The sequence below is a fragment of the Epinephelus lanceolatus genome, chromosome 24 (genome assembly GCF_041903045.1).
Source record: "Epinephelus lanceolatus isolate andai-2023 chromosome 24, ASM4190304v1, whole genome shotgun sequence".
Classification (NCBI taxonomy): domain Eukaryota; kingdom Metazoa; phylum Chordata; class Actinopteri; order Perciformes; family Serranidae; genus Epinephelus; species Epinephelus lanceolatus.
The window spans coordinates 856,852-870,226 of record NC_135757.1 but is presented as its reverse complement, the minus strand read 5'-3'; the positions used below and the strand labels follow the sequence as shown (position 1 = coordinate 870,226).

The 13,375-nt window shown below is 45.7% G+C and overlaps 1 protein-coding gene and 1 long non-coding RNA gene across 3 annotated transcripts in view; one reads left to right on the top strand and one right to left on the bottom strand.

The window, feature by feature from the left end:
- The first annotated feature begins 4,613 nt into the window (after positions 1-4,613).
- LOC144461899 (uncharacterized) lies at positions 4,614-6,610 on the top strand. Its single transcript, XR_013490482.1, has 3 exons — positions 4,614-4,715; positions 4,891-5,019; positions 5,416-6,610. It is a non-coding gene; the product is annotated as an uncharacterized LOC144461899 (long non-coding RNA).
- A 388-nt stretch (positions 6,611-6,998) lies between these two features.
- The window catches only part of LOC117250229 (kalirin-like), a 45,004-nt gene continuing 38,627 nt past the window's right edge, over positions 6,999-13,375 (bottom strand). For both annotated transcript variants that reach the window (XM_078165703.1, XM_078165704.1), the window contains exons 50-57: positions 12,092-12,178; positions 11,813-11,905; positions 10,628-10,678; positions 10,468-10,545; positions 9,353-9,538; positions 9,098-9,269; positions 8,829-8,974; positions 6,999-8,725 (exon numbers count right to left, since the gene is read on the bottom strand). In XM_078165703.1, the coding sequence (XP_078021829.1) occupies positions 8,540-8,725; positions 8,829-8,974; positions 9,098-9,269; positions 9,353-9,538; positions 10,468-10,545; positions 10,628-10,678; positions 11,813-11,905; positions 12,092-12,178 (999 nt within the window). In that variant the 3' untranslated portion in view covers positions 6,999-8,539. The remainder of the gene's footprint in view (positions 8,726-8,828; positions 8,975-9,097; positions 9,270-9,352; positions 9,539-10,467; positions 10,546-10,627; positions 10,679-11,812; positions 11,906-12,091; positions 12,179-13,375) is intronic.

Genomic DNA, 13,375 nt, shown 5'->3' with positions numbered 1-13,375 from the left:
CTGGTCCTTTTTTGGGTTAACAGGTTAAACATTCAGTTTTAATCTTTTTTTTTTTTTTTTTTTTTTTTTTAAATATAACAAATGGCTACGCTCTGATTCTCACAATAATTAACATATGTTCATTAATATATTTATAAAAATTCAAATTTCTATTCTAATGTCTATGAAAAGTCTAATTTTATTTTTTGTTTCTCCAACATTTATTTATTTATTTTTAACTGGCTCCTTTTTTAATATAAAAAAAATAACTAAGCTCAAATTCTCACAATGATAAATTCTTTCATATATTTTTTTTTAAAAAAGTAATGTTTATACCAAAATTTGTGAAAATGAAAAGTGTCATTTTTGTTTCCAAACATACTTCTACATATTTTATCAAATAATGAAAAAACAAATCAAAAGGTCCTTTTCTTGAGTAAACTGTTAGATAAAGGTTCAGATTACATTCTTTTTTATTTATTTATTTTTATTTGTAAATTTAATTAAGCTCTAATTCTCACGATAACTAAATCAATTAATATATATTTTTTGAAGTGATTTTTATTCTAGACCTCATGAAAAGTGCCATTTTTGTTTTCTAACACACTTCTACATATTTTATCAAATAATGAAAAAACAAATCTGCGATAAATGGAAAACAAAAATCTACTTTATGAAATGTGGGTCTGTTTTTTTTGGGTTAAAATAAAAAACGTAAAAATGTTAAAACCAGTGAATTCATGTTTTTCCGTCTTGATTTTATTCTGACTCTGTTTAGTGTGATAAAGGTAAAGTTTGACCTTTGGACTTGCCGTCTTTATCTGCGGCCGTGTAATTGGTTAAATTAGTTTATTGCTTTACAGCCGCTCTTATCGGGACGTGTTGGTGCAGCATGAACTTGTGTGAGGACCACGCTGACACTGTGACCATAAAACAAATCATTTGGACCGTGTATCAGGAGTGACGATGTGTTCACTGTCTGTGGTTTGTTCTGGTGCCAGGAGTGTTGTTACTGAGACGTTTGAAGGTCATGAAGGCCTTGTCTCAGCGTTATCATCTCACATGACACAGTGTGTGAAGTGAGGAAAACTACACACTCTGCACAACACGCAGCTTTTAAAGAAACATAAAAAGGGTATGACTTTAAATGTCTGTTTACATTTTATTAAGGCTCAAACTTAATTTAGGGCGGGGCCTGTTTGAGTGACAGGTGGGTGTCACCCTCTGACAGGACGCTACCACAGTTACAGCGTTGGTCAGGTCACGTAATCACAAATTCACAGTGCGATTTCAGTTCATGAAAATGAACTGTAACATTTTGGTTGCCTAAATAAGTCGAAGACGAAAACGTTCCTTACGGGGTCAGTTTGTCTTGTAGGTACATTTTATTTTTAAAGGTGTGAAGCCTGTTTTTTTGCAAGCAAAAATTAGCATTATCATAGTTAATCATAGCTGTAACTCTGCCATATTAACGGCACTAGTAGCTAGCGTTAGGGTCAGCTCCACCCTCTTGTCCTAATATGGTTGCTTCCAAAAATTCAAGATGGTGACAGCAAAAAAGCCAAACGATAAAGTTTATCTGTTCTGTTCTAAAAAACGTATGTCTTGTTTTAGTTGTTTTCAACTGGCAAGCGAAAATTAGTATTAGCATTATCATAGTTAGCCATAGCTGTAAATAAACTGAATAACCAAGCTTGCAGCTAGCATTAGGGTTAGCTCCACCTTTCATTCATATGTGAGGGTTAGGCTTCAAAAATCCAAAATGGCGACAGCCAAAATGTCAGAATGGGAGTCGACAGACCAGTGGGTGACGTAAATTTTGTACGTTGTGTTTTAAGCCATTTTTTGCTAGCAGAAATTAGCATTAGCAAAGTTAATTATAGCTGTAAATAAACTGAATAACTAAGCTAGCAGCTAGCGTGAGGCTTGTCTTAACCCTCTGGTCCAAATATGGTCACTTGTGGCTCCAAAAATCCAAGATGGCGACAGTCAAAATGACAAATTTGAGGCTTGAAAATGGGCGTCCACAAACCAATGGGTGACATACGTTTTGTACATTTTGTTGGAATGGTTTAAAGAAAATTGGCATTATCACAGATAACCATAGCTGTGAGCAAACTATATAACCAAGCTAGCGGCCAGCGTTAGGGTTAGCTTCACCTCTCTTACAAATATGGTCACCTCCGGCTCCAAAATAAAAAATGCCGACAGACAAAATGTTCGAGGCTTCAAAACAGGAGTTAACAAACTAATGGGTGACGTATGTTTCTTATGTTTTGTTTTAGTAGTTTAAAGACTTTTTTTTTTTGCTAGCAGACAAATTTGGATTAGCATTATTACAGTTAATCGTAGATGTAAATAAACTGAATAACCAGCAGCTAGCGTTAGCGTTATTATATCAAATGTGCTTCACTTCATCTCCGCTAGCAAAAATTAGTGTATGACAGTTAACCGCAGCTGTTAATGCACCTTTTTAACCAAGCTAGCAGGTAGCGTTAGGGTAAGCTCCACCCTCTTGTCCATATATGGTCACAGATCACAAGGAATAAAACCCACGTACAGAGTTTTGGATGAAAAATGAAGTTTATTACAAACAACGACAGAGAGCTGTTAGCAGTCAGTTAGCAGCTGTTAGTTCTGTACAAATAACACTGTTTGATTGGTTAGTTGAGTTTGCCAATCGGCAACAAGGCTAGGTCTCAAACAGCACCCTACGCCCTCCGTAGTGCACTTTCTTCCACCCTAAACCCGCTGCAGTACACTACTTTCCACCTTAACATGTTTGTAATGCACTTCTTTCCGCACTACGTTCCCCATAGTGCACCACCTCCCACGTTAGGCCCTCCATAGTGTGCTATTTTCCTCCTTAAACCCTGCTTAGCGCACTACCTTCCTCCTGAATCCCTTCGTAGTGCACTATGTTCGAGTTTAAACTCTTTGTACTGTTTACCCTAAAATCTTTGTTGCACCCTTCACAGTGCACTACCTTCCATCCTAAACCCTTCATAGTGCACTATCACCCTCTGTAGTGCACTATAATCCACCTAAAACCTTTCTGGTGCACTCCGAGTTCACACTTCACCACGTTTGTAGACTTTTTTTAAAGATACTGAATCCCACAGACGTTACTTTTGTTTATTTTCTACTCTTTTTTTGTTTCTTGCATTCCTGATCACAACATTGACATTCCTGAAAAGGGAACAAAGGTAGCTTCCTTATGTTTTGTTTTTTTAAATATATCAGTGTCATTCATCTAAGTTTAATGCCGTGTTCGTGTCACGTGGGACGGCGCCTTAGTCGCGTCTGTACCATTCAGTGCCGAGGGTTTAAAACTACGACTCGGATGTCGGGGTGAACGGCATCTGCGTAAAATCCCCACGCGACGTGAATGCAGCATTAAAGTACATTTAAGTGCAGCACACACCGGACACATCACTCATCGTCGAGTGTGTTCTGAAGGAGATGTTGGGTTTTTTCTGTGAGGAAATGTTTTCAAATGTCATGGTCAGTTTCTCGTGTGTTATCGTGTAAGATGTTTACGTCTTAAAACACCACGTTGTCGTATCTCAGTAGGTTTACACCTCACGTTTCGGGGTGTTTTTCAGCAGCAGGTGAGTTCTATAGAAAATCATGGATGTTGAAATTAGCTCCTTGCTCTTGGAGCCAGCCCCTAGTGGACAGTAGAGGAACTGCTACCTGCGGTCCTCAGGAACTCTGTGCTGTCCTGGCAACACCGCCGCTTCTGCGGGCGGACATGTGTCCGATCTGACAGTTGACATCAAGGACAGCATGACGATAACATCCAAAACACAAGGTTCACTCTCAGCGGTTTGTGTGACGTGACGGATAGTTTCAGTGCTTGTAAAGTCACGTGGGAACACGGTTCAAATCGGCAACCTTTACTGCTTCACCAAGGCCCTGATCACACAGGAAGTATCTCAGCAGCTGGAGGCGGCTTTCTGCTCTCCCTGTGTCAGCGTGGGTTTCCTCCAGGTGCTCCCACATGTTCTCCCCGTGTCAGTGTGGGTTTCCTCCAGGTGCTCCGACATGTTCTCCCTGTGTCAGCGTGGGTTTCCTCCAGGTGCTCCGACATGTTCTCCCTGAGTCAGCGTGGGTTTCCTCCAGGTGCTCTGACATGTTCTCCCTGTGTCAGCGTGGGTTTCCTCCAGGTGCTCCGACATGTTCTCTCTGTGTCAGCGTGGGTTTCCTCCAGGTGCTCTGACATGTTCTCCCTGTGTCAGCATGGGTTTCCTCCAGGTGCTCCACATGTTCTCCCTGTGTCAGCGTGGGTTTCCTCCAGGTGCTCCACATGTTCTCCCTGTGTCAGTGAGGGTTTCCTCCAGGTGCTCTGACATGTTCTCCCCGTGTCAGCGTGGGTTTCCTCCAGGTGCTCCACATGTTCTCCCTGTGTCAGCGTGGGTTTCCTCCAGGTGCTCCACATGTTCTCCCCGTGTCAGTGTGGGTTTCCTCCAGGTGCTCTGACATGTTCTCCCTGTGTCAGCGTGGGTTTCCTCCAGGTGCTCTGACATGTTCTCCCTGTGTCAGTGTGGGTTTCCTCCAGGTGCTCTGACATGTTCTCCCTGTGTCAGTGAGGGTTTCCTCCAGGTGCTCTGACATGTTCTGCCCGTGTCAGCGTGGGTTTCCTCCAGGTGCTCCACATGTTCTCCCCGTGTCAGTGTGGGTTTCCTCCAGGTGCTCTGACATGTTCTCCCTGTGTCAGCGTGGGTTTCCTCCAGGTGCTCTGACATGTTCTCCCTGTGTCAGCGTGGGTTTTCTCCAGGTGCTCTGACATGTTCTCCCTGTGTCAGTGAGGGTTTCCTCCAGGTGCTCTGACATGTTCTGCCCGTGTCAGCGTGGGTTTCCTCCAGGTGCTCCACATGTTCTCCCTGTGTCAGCGTGGGTTTCCTCCAGGTGCTCCACATGTTCTCCCTGTGTCAGCGTGGGTTTCCTCCAGGTGCTCCACATGTTCTCCCTGTGTCAGCGTGGGTTTCCTCCAGGTGCTCCACATGTTCTCCCTGTGTCAGTGAGGGTTTCCTCCAGGTGCTCTGACATGTTCTCCCTGTGTCAGCGTGAGTTTCCTCCAGGTGCTCTGACATGTTCTCCCTGTGTCAGCGTGGGTTTCCTCCAGGTGCTCTGACATGTTCTCCCTGTGTCAGCGTGGGTTTCCTCCAGGTGCTCTGACATGTTCTCCCCGTGTCAGCGTGGGTTTCCTCCAGGTGCTCCGACATGTTCTCCCTGTGTCAGCGTGGGTTTCCTCCAGGTGCTCCGACATGTTCTCCCCGTGTCAGCGTGGGTTTCCTCCAGGTGCTCTGACATGTTCTCCCTGTGTCAGTGTGGGTTTCCTCCAGGTGCTCTGACATGTTCTGCCTGTGTCAGCGTGGGTTTCCTCCAGGTGCTCTGACATGTTCTCCCTGTGTCAGCGTGGGTTTCCTCCAGGTGCTCTGACATGTTCTCCCCGTGTCAGCGTGGGTTTCCTCCAGGTGCTCCACATGTTCTCCCTGTGTCAGCGTGGGTTTCCTCCAGGTGCTCCACATGTTCTCCCCGTGTCAGTGTGGGTTTCCTCCAGGTGCTCTGACATGTTCTCCCTGTGTCAGCGTGGGTTTCCTCCAGGTGCTCCACATGTTCTCCCTGTGTCAGTGAGGGTTTCCTCCAGGTGCTCTGACATGTTCTGCCCGTGTCAGCGTGGGTTTCCTCCAGGTGCTCCACATGTTCTCCCTGTGTCAGCGTGGGTTTCCTCCAGGTGCTCCACATGTTCTCCCTGTGTCAGCGTGGGTTTCCTCCAGGTGCTCCACATGTTCTCCCTGTGTCAGTGAGGGTTTCCTCCAGGTGCTCTGACATGTTCTCCCTGTGTCAGCGTGAGTTTCCTCCAGGTGCTCTGACATGTTCTCCCTGTGTCAGTGTGGGTTTCCTCCAGGTGCTCTGACATGTTCTCCCTGTGTCAGCGTGGGTTTCCTCCAGGTGCTCTGACATGTTCTCCCTGTGTCAGCGTGGGTTTCCTCCAGGTGCTCCGACATGTTCTCCCTGTGTCAGCGTGGGTTTCCTCCAGGTGCTCTGACATGTTCTCCCTGTGTCAGCGTGGGTTTCCTCCAGGTGCTCTGACATGTTCTCCCTGTGTCAGTGTGGGTTTCCTCCAGGTGCTCCGACATGTTCTCCCTGTGTCAGCGTGGGTTTCCTCCAGGTGCTCTGACATGTTCTCCCTGTGTCAGCGTGGGTTTCCTCCAGGTGCTCCAGCTTCCTCCCACAGTCCAAAGACATGCAGGTTAATTGGTGACTCTAAATTGTCCGTAGGTGTGAATGTGAGTGTGAATGGTTGTCTGTCTCTATGTGTCAGCCCTGTGATAGTCTGGTGACCTGTCCAGGGTGAACCCTGCCTCTCACCCAGTGTCAGCTGAGATAGGCTCCGCCCCCTGTGACCCCTAACAGGATACGCAGTTATGGAAAATGAATGAGCATTAACATGTGGACTGTCAACCTGTGAAGGCGTTGGACGATAACACATGAGAAGCTACGTGTTTATTTTGTACCGGTGTGTGTTGCTCTTAACCAGCACCACGCTGGTTTCCGAAAGTTCAACCTCACCAGCTGCATTTGAAGGCAGCATTCCACCCTCCTAGTTTGCTGCGTCTCTCCCTACACCCTTCACAGTGCACTACTTCCCGCCTCGGCGCCCCCGTCGTGCACTCGGGAGGCGGCGTAGCTCCTTAAGGACCGGGGTGTTGTCTGAGAATGGCACCAGAGAGACAGAGAGAGAAAGACAGAGAGGTAGAGAGACAGGCAGAGAGAGACAGGTAGAGAGCGTGTGGAAGGTTACAGCTTCAGTAGAAACAGACGGTCACAGTAGGTGGAGTCGCTGCGCCTCTGTCTGTCAGACGGACGGACAGACGGGCGGACAGAGAGACAGACAGTGTCCAGAGTTAGTTTGGAGTAGCAGTTGGAGGTCTGGTCTATTTACAGGAACAAGAAATGCATAATATCCAAACTAACCAGAGCTGCACGCACGGGGGGGGGGGGGCGGGGGGTGGGGGGGGGGCTGGGGCGGGGAGGAGGGGGCAGGCTCCGCCCCTGCCGCAGCCAGCTGCTGTGGTAACGGCAGAGAGGAGAAGGAGGGGGTAAGGGGAGGGGGGAGGGTGGCGGCTCTGGTCCGCTAAAAAGACAAACAAAAAAAACCTGGTGTCACCGCCAAACACGAGTCGTCATGGCAACGCTACACCGGGACACCACCTAACTGTCCGTGGAAAAACACACGCACACACAGGACGTCGTCACTAACACACACACACACACACACACACACGCGCGCTCTCTCACACACAAACATTAATATGACAAACGTTTCTAATTGAGGTGAAAAACAGATTCTAATATTCTTAATTATCATCGTAGTTAATCTTCATATTAATCTTCATCGTCGTCGTCGTAGCAGTGGTGTGTGTGTGTATGGAGTGTGTGTGTGTGTCCTCAGTCTGTTTATACACACTATTTAACAGGATGACACGCAGAGAGAGCTCAGTTCTGATTGGCTGACAGGTCTTTTTCACCTCTTCTCTTCCAGGAACCTTTTTTTTTTTAAACTTTTATTATTTATTTTTTTTATATATTGTCTCTTGTTGCTAGGCAACCACAGCTTCCTGGAATCCCAGTCTGTCTGGTGATGATGATGATGATGATGCGGTCTCCCTCCCATTGACCCACACAGGGAACAGTTTGTGATGTTGTCAGAGTGCGATCGGTTTTGCTTGGGGGCAGTAAACTGGAGGCCGACCTGACGCCTGCATCTGATTGGACGAGGCGAGGACGGAGGTGTGTTTTGGCTGAATGTTGAAGCACCAGGAAGGAGGGAGGAGACTAACAGTACCTGCTGCTGGGATTGGTTGTGTGTGTGTGTTTTAATACTGCAGGTAATCAGAGCCCGAGGGCGGAGCCTAGAGAGGGCAATACGTGTCCCGACATGAGGGTCGGGACCCCGCAGATAGGCCGCCAGACAGATCTGAGGGGACGGGGCTTTTATTTTGTTTAAAGTCTTTGCTTTATTTTCTAAAACACACGGTAGTTTTAACTCAAACTTTCAATGGCGAGAAAAATGACAGGAAGTAACCAAAAATGGCAAAAAAATGAACAGGAAGTGACTGACAATGGTGAGAAATTAACAGGAAGTGACTGACAATGGCGAGAAATTAACAGGAAGTGACCGACAATAGCGAGAAATTAACAGGAAGTAACAGACAATGGCAAAAAAGTGAACAGGAAGTAACAGACAATAGCGAGAAATTAACAGGAAGTGACCGACAATGGTGAGACATTAACAGGTGTAGTCGTCCTGGCCAAACGGAAAGTTTCCCTGATGGTGGCACCGCAGGAAACATCAGGGCTTCACCATGGTCAGCAGTTGTTTCAATATTTTTGGGTTGTACTGAACGAGCTTTAGGCGCCATCTACAGGCTCCACCTCTCACCAATATACAAAGTTTCCCAACATGCCTTGGGCCCTGATAGCGTGCAGTATGTCATATGTGTACATGTTGTAAACCGGACTCTGCTGTCGGGGTGTTATTGTGTATGTGTCAGTGTGTGTTGAGCACGCTGCGTGGCACCCAGCCCTCAGCGGCCGGCGAGTCGCTGTTGGCTGGCCGGTACACCAAACTCTGACCCTGCTGGTTGGATGCCAAAATCTGAACCTTCTCCCCTCGAAACACAGAGATCTCGTCCTCCCGAACCGCCACGAAGTCCTGCAGCACCAGTACCAACTCCTGGAGAGGGTCAAAGGTCACAGTTAGCTCTGATCCGAACTTTAAATAAAAGAAGGGAAAAAAAAAAGTACGGGAGCATGACATAAAGACGGGGGATCCGAACCTGGTCGTCCTGCTCGCTCTCAGGATGAGGCTGAGGGGCATGGCCGTTGGGTGTAGGTGGAGCTGACGGTGGTCGCCCTGACGACAAAGGGCGGGTCACGGAGATCCCGCCTTCCTTCCTCTGGTACTCAATGGGAGACTGAAGAGCTGCAGACACAAACAGGATCAGCGGGTTCAACTAAACCAGATCAAGGATTTCTAGGAGGTTCAGGGACAATTCAGCAAGATTCAATGATCCAAGGTGGATTCAGGATGTTTCAAAGGGCTCACCTGACAGGAAGTTGTTCTGTGCGTCCAACAGGGTGGCTATCGTCTCCACCCAGGTCAACTTGATGCTGGCGGAGGACGCCTGCAGCGTGAAGCGCTCCGCAGAGCCACGAGACCACAAGACGAATTTACAGGGATCCCCGTCCACGCTGTCCTGCATCGCCAGGTAACTCACCTGATCACACACAAACAGCCACACTATTACTCCCAGTACAAACCGGTCCAAGTATCGACCAGAGCGGTGTCAAGTGGCCTCACCTTGATGCTATTCTTGAACTGGTACCCCGGGTTGTTGGAACCTTTGCGCAGCAGCTCGCTGAAAATGACGATCTGTTCGAACAGGAAAACTCGGCGCTCTTTACTGCGAGATAAAACTCCTCCATCCTGCTCCCAAACACAGAAGGTCTCCTGCTGCAGCAACTTCCCCTGAGACGTCAACTTCCCCTGGACAACAGGAAGACAGGTGAGAGTCTGTAACTCGTAGAGCTCATCAGGGTTGTAATCTCAGTCCTTTATATGTTCTGCAGTATTTATTTTATGGCTGGTTCCTGTGATGTTGTTAATCATTACTTTTGGGGTTCCTCAGGGTTCTATTGTCGGTCCTTTACATTTTCATTTTGGTTAAAGCTGTATTATTAATTTTTTTTTGCCACTTGGGGGCAGCAGAATGAGCTGTAAACACAACCTCTGACATATTATCCTCTTATAAAGTAGTTGCCCTTAACACGTTAGCAAACAGCCGCCTACTCATGCATTCAGCAGACTCAGAACATTATCAACCCACTGAGACTATTAATAATTACTCAAGAAGTTCCTCAGGGTTCTATTGTCAGTCCTTTACATTTTCATTTGGTTAAAATTGTGTTAGTTAAATTTTTTCTAAGCTGTATTAGCTGTATAAACACAACCTCTGACATATTATAAATTAGCATTTAGCTAACGTGTACTGTGTGTCAGACATTTTCTGCAAAGTTCATCTGTCAGGTTCCTGTTGTGTTTTTGAAAGTTACATGTCCGACAATGTGTTTGTTGTTTTGAGTTGTTGTTGTTGTTGTTGACTCAGACTTTAAACTCTGTAGAAAATGGTTGCCATTTTGTTTCCTTCTCGGTTATGATTTTCAACTTTATTTGGGTTTTATTTCCAGTGAGGACTCTCTGAAATCTATCCTGTCTGTGGTGGGATGTCACTTCGCTGTGGACTAACTCGGGGCGTACAGACAGACAGACAGACAGAAACAGATGGACAGACAGGTGGACAGACAGGCAGACAGGCAGGCAGAGACAGATGGACAGACAGGTGGACAGACAGGCAGACAGACAGGCAGAGACAGATGGACAGACAGGTGGACAGACAGGCAGGCAGACGGGTGTACCTCGTATCCCTGCAGGCGTCCCAGGTTCATCATATCATTGCAGCGCTTCGGCACCAGCGACATCAGCTCCACGGCTTTCTGTACGGACACACGTGGTTGTTAGAGCGTCGCTGTGAAGCAGCGGTCAGAACTTGAATATGACAGAAAGACGGAGACTCACCTCGATCTCGTCACAGTCCAGTCCTGCTTTAGACGTGTACTTTAGAAAATCCTGAGAACCAGACGTGAAAACTAGAGTTACCACCTCGCAGGTCTTTGACTCCACCCACCAAGTGTCTCTGACAGTTTCCACTGATGTTTCACACACACAAGATCTATACAGTCAAGGTGACTTGTGATGATGGCACAGTGAAGCTGACCTTTGACCTTTTGGATATAAAATGGCATCAGTCAATTTTGACGTAATTAATGTATGAATTCTTGAGTTTTGGCCAAAACATGTTTGTGTAGTCACACTGACCTTTGACCAACACATTCTAATAACTTCATTCTTGATTCCAGGTGGACGTCTGTGCCAAATTTGCACATAAAAAAAATCCTTAAGGTAACCTTGAGATATTGCATTCACAAGAATAAGACTGACAAGGTCACAGTGACCTTTAACCACCAAATTCTAATCAGGGAGTCCAACGTATGTGCCAAATTTGAGGAAATTTCTTCAAGGTGTTCTTGAGATATGGCAATCACGAGAATGTGACGGATAAGGTGAAAGTGACCTTTAACCTCTGACAACCAAATTGTAATCAGTTCATTCTTGAGTCCAGGTGGACATTTGTACCAAATTTGGAAAAAAAAAAAAAAATCCCTCAAGGAGTTACTGAGATATTGCATTCATAACAATGAGACTGACAAGGTCACAGTGACCTTTAACCAACAAATTCCAATCACTTAATTCTTGACTCCAGGTGGACGTTTGTGCCAAAATTTGAGGAAACTCTTAAAGCGATTTGGAGATATTGCATTCAGGAGAATGAGACTGACAAGGTCACAGTGACCTTTAACCACCAAATTCTAATCCATTCATTGCTGAGCCTAAGGGATTGTTTGTGCCTAATCTGTGGAAACTCACGTAGAGTGTTCTTGAGATATTGTGTTCACAAAAATGTGACGGAGGAGGTCACAGTGACTTTGACCTTTGACCAACAAAATCTGTCCTGCTCATTGTTGAGTCATGGTGTATGTTAGTGCCAAATCTGAGGAAACTCTTAAAGCGATTTGGAGATATCGCATTCAGGAGAATGAGACAGACAAGGTAACAGTGACCTTTAAAATGTGTCGTTAACATCGTTAAAACTGTTCAGAGACAGAAACAGTTAAACTGTGATGTCAGCTGATCGTCACAGACCTTCAGCAGCAGCTGGTATTTGGTGATTCTCTGGATGGGTTTGATCAGATAGTCACTGATCGACATCCTGCAGCTGATCTCGTGCTGGATCTCCTGCAGACAGACAGACAGACAGACAGACAGGTTCAGTGTCTTCTCTTTAGTCGTCTGTTTGTGTTGCAGAACATACACTAAGATCTCCTTCTGTTCATCCAAACCAAACCCCATTCAAAAATCAGCGTGTTCAGTGAAGTCTTGACAACAGTTCAACAAAACAGGAAACAGGAAGTAATGCATTACCTCAAAGAAGGTCTCGTACTCGATGACGATGAACTCTGACTTCGGCTTGTTCTGACAGTAGACCACGTACATGTGGAGGCGGCGCTCCTGCAACACACGTGCACACACACACATGCGTTAACAGCTGATTGATTGACGGACTGATCGATAACAGTCATGTGACCCTCCTGCAGGAACAGTGTGATGAACCATCAGCAGCTCCCGGTCCTGATGCAGTTACCATGGTGACAGGAAGTCCTCCAGCCAGCAGGTCAGTGGTGTGATGCCTGAGTATGTGTATTATGTGTAGGTTTGCAGTGATGTGTGTGTACATACACAACATCAGAGCTCAGTGTCTTTCAACCTGCAGGTACCCATAGCAGAGTTCAGTGACATTTGGACAAACTGTCTTTATTTATGGACAAATTTTAGCGCCAGGCTGAAGCACTTGTTTGGACTGGTGACGCCCCGTATTGAGCAAATTCGAAATAACTGACACACATGTTCTAACATTATTATTTAACATATCCTCTAAGTTCCGTGAAGATTAGACCGACAAGTTATGATTTATAGTCTGATTTCTGTTAAGCCACGCCCCTTTTTCGCAACTGTGGCGCCTCCAAGTAGTCGATTTGAACTAAGTTTTGAGGGTTTGTTTCTGGTACATATGTGGACATTTCCTGCAAGTGTCATGATGTCTGACCCGATGGTTGCAGAGCTATTCTTATGCAGTTCTTTAGTCAGTATTTTTGAAACACAATGAGATGTCAACAAGCTTTTATTAAGTCTTAATGAGCTTTGTCAGATGATGATCCATAGAAAACTTGGTACGAATCAGACCTACGGTTTAGAAGGAGATGGCAAAACTGTTCTAAGTTGTGTAATGCCACACCCATTTTGTTGCAGTTGTGGCACCTCTTGGTGGTAAATTTGAACCAAACTCTCAGGTTATGTTTTTGGTAGTTATATGAACATTTCCTGCAAGTTTTGTAATGATTGGTTCAACAGTTGTGGAGTTAGTTCTATTTATGTGTTAAGTTCAATAGTCAATGTTTTTGAAACGCAACTAGATATTAAGCAGCTTTTAATAACGTATGATGAGGATGGTCCAGTGATGATCCACACAAAATTTGGTGTGACTCGGACCTACTGTTTAGGAAGAGACATCAAAAATGTGTTTTTCAAAAAATTAAAAATGGCGGAAAATCTACTCAGGAGGACCTCATTGAGCTGGACTTGGGTGTTGAAACTCAAGTGACCTTGATGTATAGTTTGAGGGGCGTGGCTTATTTTTTGTCCTTGATT